At 38.6% G+C, this 22,401-nt stretch overlaps 1 protein-coding gene across 1 annotated transcript in view; it reads right to left on the bottom strand.

Annotated features, from left to right (window-relative positions):
• GRB14 (growth factor receptor bound protein 14) overlaps positions 1–22,401 on the bottom strand; it is a 708,169-nt gene that overhangs the window by 209,711 nt on the left and 476,057 nt on the right. The window contains exon 8 of the mRNA XM_086956601.1: positions 1,911–1,991. Coding sequence (XP_086812727.1) covers positions 1,911–1,991 — 81 coding nt within the window. The remainder of the gene's footprint in view (positions 1–1,910; positions 1,992–22,401) is intronic.

The raw sequence follows: 22,401 nt of genomic DNA, 5'->3' as shown, positions 1-22,401 counted from the left end.
GTGGACGTTTTCACTGTCGATTACACCTTCCATTTTCTGTGTTTACTTAAACAAGCAAAATGTTGTGTTAGGTAACGTGTGAACAAGACACACTTGGTGTCGAAACGCGTAACGTTTTTTGAGAATAAATAATTGCATCTGTACTACCGAGTGCGCGTGATACTTCTAAGCAAACTGTGGATTGAAAATTAATCTTTCGGCATTTGGGTTCACCGACAACGCGCCACCTGACTACGGGAGCAGGATCCCGGAAGGACCCTTTTTGTTGGATAGACTAATAAATATATATATATAGAGTCTGGAGAGAGTAAAACTATCTTGTGGTGGGCTGAATGTCAGTTGTATTCTGGTGCCCCCAGTGGATAGTTTTAAAAACAGAAGGAGTTTGGAAAATATTCTCCCTTTACAACGTCAACATTTTTCTGCCCCAGAATGACCCAGTTCAGGGTTTAGTGCATTCGTCAGGACCAGTTGGTATAGTCCAGGCGTTCCTAACCTTTCCTTTAGTGAGAGCTACTTCTGATCTCTGAAAACCATTGTGAGTTGCTGAAGGCCTACCAAATTCTGCATTGTTACCGCACTGAATTCCAAGGTAAACATAATGTCCATAAACCCAGATATTATCGTTTGAACAAAATCCTTTGACTAAGTGGAATATGGCTGGACTACCACATGTGTCAGTGAGAGTGTGGTCTTTAGGGATGTATGAACATGTTAGCGTATGAATGGGATACATGTGTTCGGTGTCAGAGAGACTATGTGATATGTACTTGTGGCACTGGCACTGGAATGCCTTTCATTATATGTGGCAGTTACATGTATAATACAAACATATAACCATCTTTTTTTTTAAATTGGAGAAATCTAAAGTACAGAAAAAGTTCTGCAAAAATGTTCATGATATAGAACGTTTTTCTACACCTTAAATTACTTCCACTTAAAATAATGGCTGTATTATTTACTTATAAATATGGCATTGTGTCTACCAGCCACTGGGCGCAAGATTCTTTCTGTGTATAAAGGCAGTTAAACTTAAGGGTTAATTGTATGTTTGTGACGGGGTTATTCAAGATTTGAATACCTCAGTGCTTCAGTTCTTCACCTCTGTGCACTGGGTCATAAATCTGAATCCAGCACTGCTCATTATAAGCCCATGCTATCTGTAGCCTGAAGATAATAAAGCAAAATAAATACAACCTTTTCCTTAACTTCAAAGGAAAAATGTGACAATATGCTTTTTTTAAACTTAACTTAAGGCTGTGAGCAACTCTGAAGGTATCATTGAGCTACTAGTAGCTCACCCTAGACTGGTTTGAGATACCTGGTATTATCCCTCTGAAATAACAAACATAAGTGTAAAACCTGGTGCTGGTCTAAAAATACCTACTTATAGCACTCTCCCATAATCCCATATAGCACTTTTAGCAGAAGTTCTTTTGTATGTGCTCGATTATTTAGGGAGTATGGTTTCTGGTTGGGTTTAAATCACAAGTACATTTTACAGTAGATTATTGTATGTTTCCAGACATACCCCTGGAAACATTTTTTTTTAATTCCTTACATTTTACAATCTCTTCCAATGCTAAGTTACTAACTTGTAGGATGCATTTTTACGTATTTTCCATGACCTGAGCCCATACACCATAGCAAATATGTGCTCATAACCTGAACATAACATGACAAGTATATACTTTTTACTTCTGTTAAGATTTAAACTGTGAACTCTCTCTGTAATTCTGTAAGCATGAATTATACTACTGACATACACTGGATGTTTATTTTCTTAATTTCTCCTCTATGCTGTCTATAGGGTAAGCTCATACTACATTGTATTTGCCCAATCACAACAGGAAACTGCTTCATTTAACATTCATATATATATTTCCTGTAAACACACTGATAATGCATACCGTAGGTGACACATTCTGGGAATTGGGTTCACTTTTTGTTTGAAGTGGCTTCAAGTAATTCTGATACAGCTGAATTCCATACTGAAATAGAAAGATGACAGATAATTACTTTTGTGTTCAGAGATGGGTCATTTTGCATGTTTATGATTGTTTTGCCACATGTCACTTATCTTTACTTTATTATACAACATTACAGCAGTTCTGAATGGTGTGAAAATTGGGGTAATTTCTCTCACCTGATCAATATTGTTCTATGGGTTGGGTATGTGTTTGGCAAATAAATACATGCTGTGCCTTATTTTCCAGAGGAAAATGAGAAATAACTTCCAGATTTGTGAATTCCAATCCTTGTGCTAACTCTTCCTTGCACAGATATCCAAAAGCATCCTTCTAATCAGAATCAGAGACTCATATGGAACAATTCATTCAAATAAATGTGAAGATGTGAAACAAAGACACCAATGCTGCCCTAATGTTTGCTGTAGGGAAAACTTAACAAATGTCTCATTTTATGTTGAACATCAATATTTATCTAGAACTATAGCCTCATTTTAGGATTGATAGATGTTGTGCCAGCCCATCAGTTCAGCATAGACCCTGGCCTCCATGTCAAATGGCAGACATTGTGCCATAATAAGAGAGTGTCACCTGCCTGGTGAGCATCTCTATGCAGTGTGTCTGCTGCTGCGCCAAATGTGCAGGTAAGTCATTGCCTGAAATTACAAATACTAGTGGCCTTACAAAATAAGAATGGCATGTTGGTTAATGAACTGGGATGCATTTATTCATAGGCACCATAGGGGTTTAAGGGTTTTAAGCCTATTCTACTTTTATACCACAAATACTTTCTGACAATATAGATTTCTCCCATGATTTGATTTAGTTTTATTTGAAACTGCTTATATCTATGAGGTACTGGAAAATTAGCTATCCAATACATGCACAGAGAGAACTATTTCACATTATAATGATGAAAAATTAGATATTTGAAGCATGTTATGTCTGATGTCCTTTTTGTGTCACACCTAAGATTTCTTGAAAGAGGTTTATGATTTGGACTGTCAAAAAGATTTTGTAATGGAACACTCAATGTGGCCACCTTATATATGAGTACCAGGCAACAAATGTGTCTGAAAGTGAAAATGTTTTATTTGGGTAAAAGGTCCGCTATATACTACAAGCATACACAGATAAAACTGTCACTGATTGACTTTTGCCTATAACATACCAATTTTTGTTTCATAAGGCATAATGCTAACAGCTGACTGAAACAGGCATGGGTGCTTACTTCACACGCATGTCTGCTAATTTATATATCGGCATGTGTAAAGTGTAAATAAATGGCAGAAGATACACAAGTACCTGATGGGTTTGACAAGGCACATTGATATGTTTTATATATGGAAAGAAAGAGGAAGACAAAGTATATTTTTATATTTTTTCTTGCTTCATTTTCTATCATAAAAGGATTTTTAAATATATTTGCAGAAACACACCAACAGGTTAAGGTCTTAAAACACTACACACACACCAAAGGAACAATCTAAATACTATTTCCTAAATATACAACTTACACTCCACATCACAGAAAAATATTGACAGTCCTTAAAGACAGGTATGGCAAGCACGTTTTGCCAAGAGTAGTTTCTTGTCCTTGAAAGTTAGCAGTACGGGCAGACCTTATGTGAAGTCTGATGTAGAGGACCTGTTGTGAAGGTGTTGTAGAGGTGGATGGTGGGGTTAACTGACTACTTGTCCTGCTGTTTGGAGGATGGATAGACCTCTGTGGCGTTTGTTTCAATTGCCCCTCCAGAAAGGCATGAGAATGTTCTTGCTCTTCCAGTGAATGTGAATCTTTGGATGTCCCTCATTAACCATACTTATGAATTCTCTTACTCATGCATCATTCAGTATATTGTACTTCATTTAACCCGTTGTTCAGCAAGGTCTACTAAACATTGCCATTGAGTGAACTCGTGTCTCATCCCTCTGATTACCTCACTTATGAAGTGTCAATGTGGCAGATCATTGTGAAGTCTCTAAAAAGGTGTGTCCTACAAAAGTAGTTGTTACAGATAGTGGAACGTCAGCTGGTACAGGATAAATGTCGTCCTCTGCTGATAGGCTTCACTCTATGTCTGCCAAGCCATGTGGCTGTCTCATGCCCTCATACTTTTTTTCTTTTTCCTCTTCTTCATGAAGAATGGAGACATATAACTTTGGTTAATTTATCCAGACTAATTTATTGGAAAGTAGAGACTTTTCCAGTTGTAATTATCGTAGAAGGAGTGGGTACAGTGCTCACAATTCCATAGGCAGTCTGAGTGGGTGTTTTTGTGCAGGTATTGCTGGTAATTTTTGATTCATTGGTGGTAGATATCATGGCTGTGGTCATAGATGGAGTGGCAGTTGGTTGACTAATGGCCAGTGCAAAAAACACAGTTGATGGACAGAATGTAGGACAATGTCATACATTCACCCCAGTACAAGGATCTGAGCCTAAATCTATCGGTTTTTTGCACTCCACACCACACTGGGTTAGACACTGGCTATATGCAAATCAGCTCTGACCCTGTGCCTCATGGGAACAGTTCAGTCCGAACTACCAAGCCATGTCTTTCCCAGACCGGATTGAAGCATCCAAGGACCGGTTTCTGGCTATCAGCCTTCATCAGCCTGGATAGCTTGACTCCAGTGGTGTGGAGAGCCTGGGACTCACGTCTGAGTATACCCAGCACACTCGGGGTGAAAATTGCAAAAAACACAGTTGATGGACAGAATGTAGAACAATGTCATACATTCACCCGAGTACAAGGTTCTGGGCCTAAATCCATCGTTTTTTTGCACTCCATACCACCCTGGGTTAGACACTGGCTATATGCAAATCAGCTCTGACCCTGTGCCTCATGGGAACAGTCCAGTCCGAACTACCAAGCCATGTCTTTCCCAGACCGGAATCAAGCATTCAAGGACCGGTTTCTGGCATTCCATAGGCAGTATGTGTGGGTGTTTTTGTGCAGGTATTGCTGGTAATTTTTGATTCATTGGTGGTAGATATCATGGCTGTGGTCATAGATGGAGTGGCAGTTGGTTGACTAATGGCCAGTGTCAGTGCTGTTTTTACAATAGTGGCTCCAGTTTCTCTGGTACTCTGCCTTTATGTGCTGTGAAGTTGGTACTTGTGAAGGTGCGACTTGTGGAGAAGCAGAACTTGAAGAAGGGTAATAAAGAGTTATTTATATTATATGCTTCCTGTAATATTAAAGCTAATAACTTCTGTATTATTTTTAAAAAGGTAATCTCAGAACATACCCCTTAAAGTTAAATGTGATCCTTGACCCACAATACTATCTGTCAATTGTAATAACAATTTTGTAAAATATTTTTAAGAAGCCATGCAAACATCAATCTTTGAAAGTCAACATGCCATGTAGACTCCTGGTCCTCAATATGAATTGGACAGAATTAGTGTAGGGTAGACTGGGATGCCAGAAGCTATAATTACCCCAGACCACATTTTATTCCATTCAAGGGTAAAGTCCCTGGCATTTCTTACCTACTAGGAACATGTGGAAAGTGTCAGCAGGGTGGGAGGAGAGGAGATTGGAAGAATGGATGCAGTTCAGCCTTGAGAATATCTGGGGCTAATTGTCTGCTCCTTTTGGACTGCTGGAGGAAGCGAGCGGGGTTGGGCAATGCTACTGTCTTCATTTCCTGACTCTGAAGCATCTGAAAGGCTCTGGTGTCTCTACACCCATAATTGTCAAGTCTAGAATTTGCAGACACTATACATCTGGGACCAAAGAAACTTGGAATTGTGAGTAGCTGTATTTTTTCAGGATTTATCACTCTAGGTGACATAACCCCTACTCGTAATCAGGGCTTTAGGGCCAGATTTAGTAAGAACATGTTTCATCCTAGTATCACATAAGTTGACGTAAAGCCAGAAAATTTCAATGACATTTACAAAGTCACGTAAACTGATATTTGAGTGGCTGACCTGACCTTGGTATAACAGGGAGAAATATCTTTATTTCTCCCTGTTACTTCCTTGCTGCATTTATGCTGCATACTACAGCACACATACAAAGTAGAATAAGCAATGTATTCTTTTGTGCAGGAAGCACAAAATGATTTCTGACCACAATGTGAGGCGCAAAGGTGTCTGCATAGGTGCTAAGCTGACACAAGCGGGCCAGTGTAAAGTGAGAGCAGAAGTGTGCCATATTTTAGTACATATGGTGCATTTCTGTTTTCACCCTTTCATGCACCACTGTGCAGCAAGTTCTCTTGATAAGTTGCATTGCATGAAAGTTTGGTAAATCTGGGATTTTATGTTTTACTAATGTATATATACAGGGCCCGTGAAGATAAAACAGTGCGAGGCAGCATTACAAACTTGATGCAGGTTCAAAGCCATTGAGAAAGGGAACCGAAGTTCCCGAAACGCCTCTGGCAAGAGTGGCAAGAGACACTTGGAAGCTTTTTGTTCACGTTGAACTTTGCTGGCAAGTCGAGCCTCAATAAAATTGATTTATTGCAACTGCCTGAGGCTTCCTTTCATTTGGGCTACCCTTTGTGTTGTTGATATATATATATATATATATTTATTTATTTAGCATACTTATAGAGCGCAAACCTGTCACCCAGAGGGCATCCTGGCGCTTTGATCAGAGAACCCCCACACTAGACAAGCACAGACGCACAACCATTACTTGGGAAAGAGATAGGTCTTTAAAGCCTTCCTGAATGGAAGATAGTCCTGGTAGCTCCTAAGAGTGAGTGGGAGAGAATTCCACAATTTGGCTGCCGCCACTCTAAATGAGCGGCCATATATATATGTATATTCACTGAAAAAACCATAGGTTTCACACCAGTTATAGTTAGCTGGAAATTTTAATGACATAAAACCATTGAAATTCCCACGTTATAGTTAGTTGGACTCACTATAACTTGCGCGCCTGCAATGCACTGCTGATGACGTCACATATTACATCACTCATGACATGGTCAGTGACATCACTCATGACATAACTGATGACACCATCCTTGTGACAGAGTGACAGACCTCCTCTCAGTGTAATGTAACCCTTGAAACACATATTCAAAATAGAAACTAACATTTTCACAAAAATGGACATACCCAACACAACAACCAATTCAGTAATTCCACCATCTATATACACATCCACTCATTCACCAACAGTTCTATAGAGTCACTCATACATATACTCACTCATCATATGTAGTGATACACATATACATCCTGTTACACACCGACAGTCAACCAAAAGTTACTCACACACATACAGACACATGCAAATAAACTATTGAACATCCATTTATTTGCATATGCAGCTATACACACACTACCACCTTACTTCTAAGGAAACTTACGCATACTTACTCTCTTAAACAATCACTTATAGAAACACATACTTATTTAAACAGGTACTCTTACTATCTCTAACTCTCACATATACTCACTTATATACATCAATACTCACATATACTAGATTAAAACATATGTAGTTACTGATAAAGACACTAGTGAGACAGTCATTCACTCACTAACACACACATATACACACTCATCCACCCATACAGTCCTGCACATATGCTGTCTTCAAAACACATACAAACAGTGAGTCAGTCATTGATGCATCTATGTGCTAAGTAATACCCCCACCAAACCATACAGACACTCATACTGATACTAAAAAATATAAAACAACAAAAAAGAATAAAAAAAACAGTGACACCATCCTTGTGACCGAGTGACAGACCTCCTTTCAGTGTAATGTAAGCCTTGAAACACATATTCAAAAATAGACACTAAAATATAAAACATATTTATTTTTAAGAAAGACACACATTCACTGGATGGTGTCATCAGTGATGTCATGAGTGATGTCACTGACCATGTCATGAGTGATGTAATATGTGACGTCATCAGCAGTGCATTGCAGGCGCGCAAGTTATAGTGAGTCCAACTAACTATAACGTGGGAATTTCAATGGTTTTATGTCAGTCAAATTTCCAGCTAACTATAACTGGTGTGAAACCTATGGTTTTTTCAGTGTATTTAATAGGTTTTTGTAATGCTAAATTTCATAGGTTTTTAAGATGCGAATTCCTAACTATATATAGGGCCTCAAACCTATGTTTTTTTCAGTGAATTTCAAAGGTTTTTTAATGGCAAATGTCTATAGCTATGAAATGTAGTATTTTTTGAATGAATCCAATATTGTATATTTATGTAATACTATTTTTTTTATGTATACGCTCCCCCCGCGAAATTTTTATTTTTTAATTTTTTTGGCATATATGCCCCTCCCAAACTCCCCTCAGAAAACCTAGAGGGTCAGGTGGTGTCTACTGTGCCCCTTTTTACCCATTCCCAATGTTGTTTGTCCTCCATCTTGTGTCTCAATTCGACCAAAACACAAAATGGCGGACTCCCGTAGCCCTGCTGGTATGCATACCGGGGCGCGCACCGGTGAGCGCTCCCCAAAAAAATGTGGGAAACGAAATTACATAAAAACCACTTGACAGACTTTCACCACATTTAGCATAGACCCTACTATATACCAGTCCCTACTATTATCCCACATTTGATGGTATTCCATCAGCCATTTGGGCTGTAGCCCTGTCTAAATATCCTGAGGTAAATTACATGACAAAAACACATATGAAAGTGTTGGAATTTACAACCAATTAAAATGTTACTTTCATTTCCTACTTTTTTTCCTGACATTTGATTGGTTATGTACATGAATATAAATGAAAAATGAGAGGGCAACACGGCCATTTTGACTACAACTACCTGAGATACATCTTTAAAAGATTTTCTCATTTATCTTTATCACCTTTCTATAAGGTAAATTATAAATTTGTGAAGGGGCACTTTAAGTTCATTTGTAAAAACGTTTTCTGACAGTTATTTACTATCCCTCTGTTATAATTACAGATTGAGAGAGGCTTCTCTGTTATAGTTATAGATTGAATTAGGCTTCTCGGGTATAATTATGAATTTTATTAGGCTTCTTCACATACACTTTTTTATATCTCTACTTCCTACCTCATACCATACACTGCCCAAAGATAACTTCACTGTTAAAAACTCACAAGTACCCGTCTGAACTTAAACCCAACAGTGCACTACCTCTACTGATATATTTATTTTTTATGCAATTTACAGAAAGAAAATGGAAGGAGAACAAAATAAAATTAATATTTCATTTGAAATTGATCTGGAGAACAATCCTAAGGAAGAGATTGATGAATTAGACTTTTTGGATCAGTCTCTGGACCAAGACTTACTTAATTGTGTGGAAGAAATTGAATCATGGAATCCAAATGAGGACATACCTGACGAAATATTGTTGGATTTTCTTTTAGAGTTTGAAAAATCACAGCAATAAATGTTTATTTAAATATTAAAAATTGTTCGAGACATTATTCTTTTTTATATGTAAATTATGAAATAGTACCAAAATAGATATAATATAAAGTGAGACTTATAGTATACTGTGCAACTTTTTTATATTACATAGTAATTTTGCTCATAGTTACTTCCTTTCTCCCACTATATTATCTCCAATGTGTATTTAACATCTCTTTATCATCTCCTGCCTCCATGTTGTTTCTGCTTTCCTGACAGACTATGGTATGAAATCCATATACCACAATAACTTCTGTAACAACATGCAAAATATCTACAAAGGAGACGGTGTACATTAAATTTTAGACTCTGCATTGGTACCTACATGTTGGTACTTAAATAAAAAAAAAAACAAAAAGAACAATTTTATTAATAAACCTACATTTTTTGAAAAGTCTGTCATTCTTTTTTCCCCATGGTACGCTCCCTGGTGCGCTCCCCGGTGAGCGTACCGGGCGCTCCCCCCGCAAAAATTGAAAAAAGAATATTTTTTTTTGCCCCTCGGGGCCCTTTTATAGCCCCCACATCAAACCTATGGGGTCAGGGGGGGTCTACTCTGCCCCCTTATGGTAAATTCCCCCTTTGTTTTTGCCACCTCTTGTGTCTCGATCCTACCGAGACACAAGATGGCGGCCGCTCCGTACTGTTTAGAATGTTTACAGACACCCGAGAGCCAATCAGCTTTCCGCACGCAAGTCGCGTAGCGCGCCCGGTGCGCTCCCCGGTGTGCATACCGGGGCGTGCCTATAGATATATATATTTTTTGGAACATAAATTACTCAAAATCCTATGGAGCACATTTCTTGAGACCTAGCAAAGGCACATCGGGCTACCAGTCCCTACAATTTTGCCAAGTTTGGTGGAAATCCATTCAGCTGTTCGGGCTAAAAGTGAGTTCGACTGCCCTATGGAAATTAACATGGGGAAAACACGTTTTGGGGCCCCTTTTATCTCGGCCCCAACTTCACAAATCCGCCCCAAACTTTAAAGGAAGGACTGAAGCTACGCGAGGCAAATTTGAGGAAATTTTCAGGCAGATTCGTCAACCGGTGCCAAAGTTATTCACAATAGAATTTTGAGATTTTGCATTGAAAAAAGAATGTAGCCTTTTTTTATAAATTGCAGGTAGTTCTGAAAACAACTGTTTTTTTTCTTCTTTTTGTTGTTTTATATTTTTTTTAATGTTTTTTTGAAAATGTTGTACTTTTTTTGGCTTTTATGAACTATTTTATATTTTTTTGTTATTTTTATGGGGAGAAACAAAAATCAAGGAATGGAAAACGGCTCAACTGGAGCAAAAAAAAAACAGGAAAAAATTATGGATTTTTGGGGCATTTGTGGTTGTCACCAGCACGGTTGATGAGCTTTATGCTTTGCTTACCATAGGTGAGGGTTTTCCCACAAAAAATACAAGTGATCTTGTATTTCCCAAACTGGGGTTGAATGTTTGGGACCATCTCTCTTGTGTCTTGTCCCAATGGAGTGGGTTGCTTTCTTTTTGATGTGCTGGGTGAAGATTGGGGAGGGTTACTGGCCAGTTCTCTCACCTCTGCCGCAGCATAGTTGTTGGGATGCCTGCGCTGCATGTGGCGAATCATGGTGTTATTGCCAAATGAGTATTTTTTTTTAGGGTTCCCACTTGAAAGTTCCATGTTACAGATTAGGCAAGTCACCTTTGGCGCATTCACCTTTTTTTGGCCACTTGGGATGGAAAAAAACTCCCATACAATGTGTGGCTTTGGCCTATATGGGGTATTGTCTTCTGGCAGGAATGTCCTCCTCCCCTCCTCTTCCTCCTCCTCCTCTTCCTCTTCTTCATCTCCACCAGTGTGGTGTTGTGGTGGTCCTCTTGGTGGTGGTGGTGGTAGTGGTGGCTAAGATGCTCCTGCTGCTGCTGCTACTGAAGCCATTTTTCAGTCCAAAAAACTACAGAGAGGTCTTTCAACAGGTCTTCTTCATTCAAAGTACAAAGAGAGAATGAGGAAAAAAGGTGGGGTGAAAAGTGTTAATTTCAGGTCACATGACCAGGGCTTTCATCACTTGGAAACCAAAACTGTCCTGCACCAATAAAAAGTGTTATTTTTAGGTCACATGACCCGACGCGCCTACGCTACGCCCTGGGGCGCGTTTCGTAAGCACGTCGGATGCTTACTTTGCGCGATCGTATGCGCTCGAGTGCGCTTACGCCCTGCGTATCACAAGGACGCGGCTACGCGATACGTCACGATGATGTTTTCGTTCACGGCAAAAGCGCTAACAGGACGCTCACCGGTACACGCCCTGGGGCGCACCGCAAGACTGCGCTTTCTGGTGCGCTCACCGGGACATGCACCAGGAGCGCTCCAGGGCAAAAAAAAAAACAAAAAAAAACCATGAACAATATACATAAAAAAAATTGTATTACATAAATATACAATATAGGATTCATTATAAAAAATATTACATTTCATAGATATAGAAATTTGCTATTCAAAAACCTATGAAATTCACTGAAAAAACCAAAGGTTTCACACCGGTTATAGTTAGGAATTAGCATTTAAAAAACCTTTGAAATTCACTGGAAAAACCATAGGTTTCACACCAGTTATAGTTAGGAATTAGCATTTAAAAAACCTTTGAAATTCACAGAAAAAACCATAGGTTTCACACCAGTTATAGTTAGCTGGAAATTTTACTGACATAAAACCATTGAAATTCCCACGTTATAGTTAGTTGAACTCACAATAACTTGCGCGCCTGCAATGCACTGCTGATGACGTCACATATTACATCACTCATGACATGGTCAGGGACATCACTCATGACATGGTCAGTGACATCACTCATGACATCACTGATGACACCATCCTTGTGACAGAGTGACAGACCTCCTTTCAGTTTAATATAACCCTTGAAACACATATTCAAAAATAGAAACTAACATTTTCAAAAAAATGGAGATACCCATACCAGTTACAACAACCAATTCAGTAATACCACCATCTATATACACATCCACTCAATCAGTCAGTCAAAATACTTTATTTCGATAAATCAATATCATAAAAAGACAATAGCACTATACAAAATTTACATATACTAACATACATAATTTATACAAGGTAAAATCACAATTAATATACACAGTAAGAAATATGTACAAAAGTTTTTTTTTAAATATTTCCCTTTAGAAATACATTAAAAATACATTAAAAAAGAGGTCAGTTAAAAAAAATACAAGTCACAAACATTATAGATTCCCACATTTCATTCTCAATCATCAAACATTCCCGTAATGTAAACATAGTACTCGATTTCATCCACTATAAGTCAACATTATAGGAGTTATTGGTCATCTTCCTATTCTTAATCCTAGCAGCTCCCACTAAGAAACTGACAACATGGAACATAATCCTAGGGGTCTGCAGTAATTGCAGAAACAAAAGTGCTGGCTTTACTTGAATAAACCCAGCCTCCTTTAGAATGGGGATCAGATATTTCGCCCTTATAGCAGTGTAGTGACCACAGAACATTAGAAAGTGCATTGTATTCTGGGTGGAAAAATTGTCACAAGAACACGGCATTGCTTTTTCAGGGATACTCCAAGTTGGAAAATGACCAAGGTTCAGGTGGATCAAGTTAAAACGGAATCGAGTTAAAAGGAACCGGTGATATGGTCGATTCACAATGGTTAAATACAATTCAGGGCCTTCTTGGGTGCTCATAATAATGTTAGCCCTCACCGTAGGTTTTTTTAATTCCATTTGTTCCCTCTCCAGACTTAGCATTCCTCCCATTGTACCCTTAATCAGAGTCCTTTGTTGTTATAGATCTGGGGATGAAAAAAGCTCTGGTCTCCCTAATTTGGCAAAACGGTCTTTAATGTATGCTAGCCACAAAATTTTGTTAGATCTATCTAGCTGTAAGCAGTCTTTCAAGATAATGTGATTACGGGGAATTTCCTGATTCAACCAGATCTTCAGCCATGCTAGTAGAGGGGCCATTTTTATCATGTCTGAAATAAAACCTACTCCAAGTTCAGTGTGGATTGTATATGATGGGGTAGACTGTGGCACAGAGAGAACAGCTCTTAAAAATGTATTCTCTGTAGTCTGTATACTATCCGGGGAACAATATCCCCAAAGTGAACTACCATATGTGGCCACCGCAAGGCATTTTGCTTTATAGATTTTCATTAATGTTGCTATTGGCCTTGCTTCCAATTTTTTCGAGAAGCCCTTCTTGCAAGGGAGATGTTTCTGTTTTTTAACTGTGGTCCCCAGTTCCCTCTCTCATCAAAAGTGATCCCCAAATATGGGAAGGTGGCTACTCTACAGAGTTCTTCTTTACCACAGGTAAATGTTTTTAGGTTCTTATTCTTTATGCTTCTACCCATTATCATGATTTGTGACTTATTGACATTTATCTTAAGGTCCAGGGAACCGATAACATTCTCAAATACATCCAGAAGGCGTTGTAAACCAACTCCAGTCCGCGGAAGCAAGACGGCTACATCCGTGTATAGGAGAACTGGAATTCCAAGTTCTCCTACACGCGGAATGTCGAGGGAAGCCTCTTTTAACGCTGGTTCCAGGGCATTTATGTAAATGGTAAATAGGAGGGGTGCCAGGATGCACCCCTGCCTAACACCCCTTTCGGAGTTAAAGTGACTAGTGCAACGGCCCTCCGAGGTAACCCTGACGGACGCTAAAAGCCCAGAATGTAAATCTGGCAGGAGATTGACTAAAGCCTTGTCCAGACCCATATCAAGAAGGATTTGCCACAACTTTGATCGGTTAACAAGGTCAAAGGCTGACAAGAGGTCACATCCACTCATTCAGCCACAGTTCTATATAGTCACTCATACATATACTCACTCATCATATGTAGTGATAGACATATACATCCTGTTACACACCGACAGTCTTCCGAAAGTTACTCACACACATACTCACACATGCAAATAAACTATTGAACATCCATTTATTAGCATATACAACTATACACACACTACCACCTTACTTCTAAGGAAACTTACACATACTTACTCTCTTAAACAATCACTTATAGAAACAAATACTTATTTAAACAGGAACTCTTACAATCTCTCACTCTCACATATACTCACTTATATACATCAATACTCACATATACAAGATTAAAACATATGTTTTTACTGATAAAGACACTAGTGAGACAGTCATTCACTCACTAACACACACATATACACACTCATCCACCCGTACAGTCCTGCACATATGTTGTGTTCAAAACACATACAAACAGAGAGTCAGTCATTGATGCATCTATGTGCTAAGTCATACCCCCACCAAACCATACAGACACTCATACTGATACTAAAAACAACATCTAATAACCCATATACACACACATGTAGCTACTCACAAACCCATGCAGCCACGTATACACAAAGTGAAACACTAATACATATATTTAAATATTTAAACATTTCTCACTAATATATGTATTCACTAAGATACACTTAATAAGCCAGTTAACCAATCAATTTAAAAAAAAAAAAACATTTAGACACTTATTTCAACATTCATTCTTCCATTGACTTTTACATATACATATATAAAACATATTTATTTTTCAGAAAGACACACATTCATCAGTGATGTCATGAGTGATGTCACTTACCATGTCATGAGTGATGTAATATAATCCGGGGGAGACGGCAGCCCAGAGTTTAGGTTTGAGGCGGGGAGCCGCGAGTAAAGCAACAGTTACCGCGTGAAGCGTAACCGTGCTGTCTTCACCTAAGGGGGATTTAATACTGCCCCAATTTCACACTTTGAGCCTCACAGTAGGGTGCGCCTTAGTGCGCGCATACCACTGGGGGTCTAATTTTAGGTCCTGACGAATGCTTAGCAAATCGCAGTCTAACAGCAGAAACATGTTGACCATCATTTTTGTATAATCATTAAGGACATTGGTTTCCTAACATAGAACCTATCAGTCCGTTCACTTGTTTTTAACAAATACAGGTTGGTCATTATTAAAATAGGTATAAAGACTACAACCTAGTATTTTTTTTAAATTGCACCTACTATCACCACACTTTGATTTGGGCACTGTTGCATCCACCACGGCAAACAGGCGTTGTAGCATGCTGGGGAGGTACTAGATCACCCCAGCGGGGAGGTACTAGATCACCCCAGCGGGGACCCCGTGATGGAGCATGTCACCAGCTAGTGGTGAGTGAGGGTCCTTCTACAACAGGTTGGTACAGTATATGTAATATGTGACTTCATCAGCGGTGCATTGCAGGCGCGCAAGTTATAGTGAGTCCAACTAATTATAACGTGGGAATTTCAATGGTTTTATGTCAGTAAAATTTCCAGCTAACTATAACTGGTGTGAAACATATGGTTTTTTCAGTGAATTTAATAGGTTTTTTAAATGCTAATTCCTAACTATAACTGGTGTGAAACCTATGGTTTTTTCAGTGAATTTCAAAGGTTTTTTAAATGCTAATTCCTAACTATAACTGGTGTGAAACCTTTGGTTTTTTCAGTGAATATATATATATATATATATATATATATATATATATATATATATATATATATATATATATATATATATATATATATATATATATATAATGTTATATAAGAAAGTTACCTTTGTCCTCTACAGCTCCAGCGTTTGCTGCTCCTTCAATTTACTCAATGCGAGTATTATTTATAATTCCCCAAACTGCTTCTTCACAGGGAATTACCTTGAGTTATGGAGCGCACCCACCAACAGTAGCCAGACACACGACACACATGGTTGTGCTTTCATAGCAGGTCACAAACTAAACATTTGAAAGCCAGGAAGATCTTTTTTGATTCATCCACAGCCCTGTGGTGTCCAGACACAACACTGACTTCTGCTGTAATTTGTAGGCATCGTTTTGGACCTGCATTGGCACTGGTCTTATTGTCCATATGCTCAACCATCATTCCTTCTCTTTTGCCACCTCCTCCACATGCACAAGATAAATAATTGTTTGTTTTGCAGAATTACAATGGATTTTAAATCCACACTATAACTGCCAGATGGTGAAAGAAATCAAGGTTACTCTCAGAAAAAGGTGTTGTTTGGTTATCGTGAACAAACGTCTCTCCTCTAAACAGGCAATGTGTTTTAAAGCAAGAAATGACATACTTCAAGCTTTTATATGTTATTTGGTGTTACCTTGTATTTCTGTACATGTACATTTTTTCACGTGACTTTACCTGCCAGTAGCACCTCATGTGAAAGGACCTCATGCAATAAAATCAAGTGCAACAAAATTGCACCCACTAATCCAACTCCACAGGAAATGGAAAATAATAAAATACTATAATAGTAGTAAGATACATGTAACAGGGATTGTTAAAAGCAGTTTTAATTTCAGTGCACTAGATTTAATGTGCAACTCATAATCATGGCTTGAGTCTTCTATGTGAGTCCATGATCTCACAGATCTTTGTATCCTTCCTTTCACAGTGTGTCTTTTTGTGCCTTTTCTATCACTGTGTACCCTTATTCTAAGTACATGAGGACCGTCATAACACTTCTCTAATTCAGAATAGTTGAAGATGCACTTCTATAAAGACCATTACATGATCATGCAGTAATAGTCCACACACCAGATACCTCTCATATCACTCACTTACTCAATGTAATTTTTCATTTACCATATACTGCGCTCCGCTGTCTTTGGCTAAGTTTGCGATACACAAACACAACATAAATACATGCATACTGCATGCTTTTCATAGCTTTAGAATTCTGATTTTGATTTAAATCCGGCATTTATTGGTCGTTATGAAATGAAACAAAAGAATAGTAGGGATTTGTAATCAATCTTGTCATTGTGTGTGTTTGTGTATGCATGAGTTTGCTTGTGTGTGTGTGTGTGTATGTGTGTGTGTGTTTGATGGAAAACCATGCCCTCCTGTGTTTACGCAATCTCTCAGGTCCCACGTCAGCTTAAAAACCAATTGGCCAATGTATCCGGTTGCAACCATATGTCACTGTGTCTGGATGTTCAGAGACCTCTTTGAGTCAGTATAGTCTTGCGGCATGCTCAGGAGTGGTTCATGTGGTGGCACGGTCCTCCCTTGTCAACGGCATTAAGGAGAAACACAGCGGACTGACATAGACCTGTGAATAATAGCACGGGACACGGGAATGCCTAAATGCTAGTCGAGAAGCAAGGGTCTCTACTGACTACACCCTGTCACACCGCAGCCTTTGATTACTCTAGACCTACATGGTCGCTGAACGTTTCATTACAGCTCCAACGGGCGGTACACTCCTGAACTTCTCCTCTTTTCACTCCAGTCCATGGTGCTCATCAGTTACACCACTGGTAACCACTACAGTTCAGTTCTATGAATTCTTTATTGAAGGCATTAGTTTCCAGACAAGCATGTGACCAACGGACTTGCTCCCTGCCCAACCAAGCATTCAGAAAACAAGACTAATGGTTGACAATTTATAACATGGTTTCACTAGATTTTCAAGGGCACAAGTCTGGCATTTAATTGACTCTGCCCAAGTTAAAAGAGCCATTCAGAGGTATCACTTGAAAACTGACTTACTATGCCAGTGATACTCAAAGTACGGCCTGGGCCACATGCAGCCCTTCTGACTGTTACATGCAGCCCACTAGTCAACAGCAGCACTGGGCACTGTGGTTTACTGCCCTCAGCAATAACATCAAAAAGATGTTAAATAAACAGCCAAACATGTATTTAAAGGTAAAGGAATTAGCTAGGTTGTCCTGCACCACTTAACTTTAGGAACACTTTCATTTTTAAAGACATCTTGTAGCCAAAGTGTAACAATATGTTAAAGTAGCTTCAAAATTCAAAAGGGGTGGTTCATTAACATGCAGAACAATTTCACGTTCGTACATCAGATTATATCAGTGCATGGAGAAGCACTAATTTTTAAAGTAATCGTTTTTAAATATGAATTTCGAAACATTCATTCTTTCCCCTGCCCTGACAACACTGCAAACAGTAAACTAAGAGGTAAGCCAGTTGTTATGTGCACTCTTTGGATGGCCTGGTCTCCTGTTATACATAAACACAATTATAGTTTATTAAATCAGACACAGAAGACGGTTTTGAACGTCCCACATCCTAATGTCATATATTTCGAGGGCCTCTTATATGTGGTAGTGAAGGAAAAGGAAGGAAAGTGAACTTAATCAATTGCCTAGGATCAGACAGTTTGGTTAAATTGAGAGGCTGGGATTGATCCCTTGGTTTCTGGTTTCATATTGTGCCATTCAGCCACTAGATGTATATTGTTTTGTTTCCCTGCACCCACCTTTCCGCCAACCCCTTCTCCCCCAAATCACAGACTGTCACCATTCTGGTGTTTCTGACGGATTCTTATCTAGGTTCTTCCCCTTGTCTTACCAACCTTTAGAACCCTCGGTCGGCTGGACCATTTTTGTCTGCTAAGAAGTGTAAAGGGTAAAACATAAAATTCATAATAACTTTGCATACAACCAAATCAATCCAATTTAAAGGACCACAGACTACGAAATAAAATGTAAAGGTTTATTACAAAGCCAAGAATAACTGAATATACAGGTACCTCAGCTAGAGGTTAAAAAAATAAACGGGCAGTAATACAAACATAATCCTACGCGAGAGTCTTAGACGAATCAAGATTATAATTAAGGTGATCTCCAAAAGCATCAGTCAAATGATGACAGTCCCTGCTTGAAGCTTTTAGCTGCATTCACCTAAAGAAAATAAAGAATATTAGTCTGTCGCTACACTAACTCTAAAGTGACATCCCTAATTAGCATCCCTCCCAGGCAAGAGAAAAAAGGTGTCAGCAGTGAAGACTTCCTCAGAAGTACATTCACTTTCCATGGGTAAGTAGCCTAAAGTACAGAGCTCATTCTAAGTAGCTCCCTCTTGCTTCCCCTCTAGCCCTTCTCCTCTCCACCCTTGGGATACTGTCACTAACACAAAATCCCCCAAAAACATAAAAACACGCTCTAAACACACCCCTTCAGGCAGGCCTTCTTCTTTAGTACTTTTCCACCGAAACTTTAACTTCATCCAAAAACCGCTGGTGTGTCCTTCGGTCCCAGGCACCTTCTCTGCTAAAGGCATCGTTTTGGCATTCCTGTTCCCTCCCACAATGCTTGCCGCTACCATCCTAACTCCTAAAACAAAGGGTTATTCTGCCTAATGAAATGTGTGTCTTGCACCTACAACAGAAAGCCTGAGAGCAAATCGCCCTTGCACACACACAAGTCTACAATCCAAAATTCGAAAAGAAGCCTTCCCGAGGAAAATATGTTTAGGGTCTACAATATTCAGACAACCTAAGAAATCACAATTAGGCCTCTATTGGTGCTTTCATACAATCAGGCCTTTACACATTTAAGCACATTTCTAAAACTACATTATAAGCATTATATTCAAAATCATTTTAAAGCATTACATTTAGCTCGTGAATGAGTAAACCTACATGTGCAACTTTTGACATGTGCACGTTTAATCCTAATGCAACATCTCATACGTGAAGCAATAATTTCTGCATTACTTAAGGCATATTCTCGGTTAAACACTACATTAGTCTTTAAACGATATGAATACTCCTAAACACTCTAACATAAATTACTGCATTTCTAATAATCACACGTTAATACAGTCCTCTAATATGTGGGTGCTAACTACCCATGATTATGACACACCCCTACAAATTTCAGAATAACATGCCGCTTTATCACTGGCATCAGTACGGCCCTTGGTCACATCACAGGCCAAACCTTTTGGAAGCTGGGAAAATGTTCGTGAGTACCTATGTACTATGCTTTAGTTCTATAAGATTATTAGAGGCAGAACTCACAGTTGAATAGCTATCTCTCCATTTCAATCAATTAAGGCACACCTCTGATTATGTTGTGTGCTGTGAGTGACTTTGAGCATGGGTAGACACCTCAAGCCTCAATAACCTCAATAATCTCATATGCTCACATGATGAAGTGAGTTTGAATGAGCTACAAACAAATAAAAAGAGAATTAAAAAAATAAATTGCTGAGGAGGGGATACATTTGAGTAATAACACAAATCTGTGGATGTCGTTGGGGGCAGATGGTAAAAGACAAAACCAAAAATAAACACAGGCTGATTAAGATAAGAATTATTAGGAAACTTAAATATGACTGTAGAAAAAATCTAAACATGGAGTAATGATGAGCAGAAACCAAACGCAGGCTTTCCCTGTGTCATTCCCTACCTTCCTAAATCCAGATTTATAGAAATCAGTAAAGGGCATGGAGGGGACTCATTGTTTGGCCTAGGTGAAATTTACAGTCCAAAAGTTCAATTTGCTTAATTTCAGGAATTTCAAATTATACACAAAACTCCCACATCTATGCCATTTACGGGTGTACATGCCATTAGCAGTAAAAAATTCAACATAAAAGCGCAAGTCGGGATAAAAATGTATTGCAAATGCATGGAAACAACATAAAGCAAGAAGCTCTTGGTGCTTTTGTTTAAATGCATCCTTGCGCCATAATTGACGTGAGGGTGCATTTCACTCTAATATATAGCATAAAATGATGGGTTTGTATTTCACATAAGTAAGCATAATTTCACAGACGTTTGACGTAATTTGGCGTAATTAAGCGAAATAACATTTTGTGAATTTCACACACCCCTATTCTTAGTGCTGGATAGCAGAAAAAATGAGGGGCAGTGAACTAAAACAGAGAAGCATTGGCAGGGCAAATGGCCTCACACATGAAACCTATTAGAGTACCCCATGCTTTTCTCTGTAGTAGATGTTTGACTCAATTGTGCACTCATTTCAGGAGGCTATCTTTTGATTGGGTCTCTTACAATGTAACAAAATGAATTAAAAAATCGCCACTGCAGATGTGAGTGCTTCCACAGTAGTTATCATTGGATGACATTTCTTAATGTACAAGAAATTGTAGTCAAAGATATCTGTGGAAGCATTGAGGTATATATATAAATATTAATAGAATATGGTAAAATTTGCGGGAACCATTGCTCAAGCAATAATTTCCAAAGTAGTTTCCTATTCTATATGTGAAAAAGTCATAATGTTGTGGTAATACTGAACCCAGTAATTAATGCACTCCACGATATCTATAATTCTGCATGTTTTTAGCACCGGATCAGTTTTATCCAGCATATGGTAACAAAAGCCTATACGGCCAGCTGATTCTAAGATAAGAAACGACTCATTCATATTTACAAAGGTGAACTGATTACTACATTAACCAGCAACTTTGTAGATAAAATTGATTTCAAATAGATCCCAAAAATGTTGGCTTTACTAACCACTGAGCTAGCAATGTGTTCATGAAGAGAGTTAATACCTATGTTGATATTATTCAAACTGGCTCAGCCTTATCTAGGATTGACATTTCCTGTAAAATTCTTATATTCATGACAAACCAGATTATATACAGCTAACAAATGTAAAAATCACCACTTGTCCTTGTGGAATAATATGGGAAAGTATATATCCTGGAGAAGTGGATATTATTGCAAATGCGTGTTAAACATAGCACGAGAAAAACACAACCCTGGTGGAAACCAGTATAAAATTGGAGAACATGTTGACTGAAAGATTCTGAAGTAATTCAGCTTTATGGTTGGTGAAAAAGGAAACCAAACACTCCTTATGAAATGCTGACATTTCCACCACTTAAAAAATATCAAACTATCTCTAGGATACTGCTGTGGAGACCAGGCAAGGCTGTTTCTGCCCCTCTCCTGGCATGGAAGATGAATTGTTTATCACTAAGGATCCACCAGGGCTTGACAAAATCTAAGGGTTGATGGTGCTATAGATAACAACATAATTAATGAAGGAAACCTATGGGAGATCTGGTGTAGCTTTGCTTACTAAGAAGAGCTATTGAGGTCCTCAATGAAACTGAGCATAAGTCAACGTGGCACAATTTAGAGTTCAAAGCACCAATACTGGTACATCATTCATCATCTGTTATAGACATGAACTCAAGATGCATTTGCTGTTTAATTAATAGACCA

The sequence above is a fragment of the Lissotriton vulgaris genome, chromosome 2_1 (genome assembly GCF_964263255.1).
Source record: "Lissotriton vulgaris chromosome 2_1, aLisVul1.2, whole genome shotgun sequence".
In the NCBI taxonomy this organism is placed as follows: Eukaryota; Metazoa; Chordata; class Amphibia; order Caudata; family Salamandridae; genus Lissotriton; species Lissotriton vulgaris.
The sequence above is the reverse complement of the archived record's forward strand: the minus strand, read 5'-3'. Positions and strand labels throughout refer to the sequence as shown.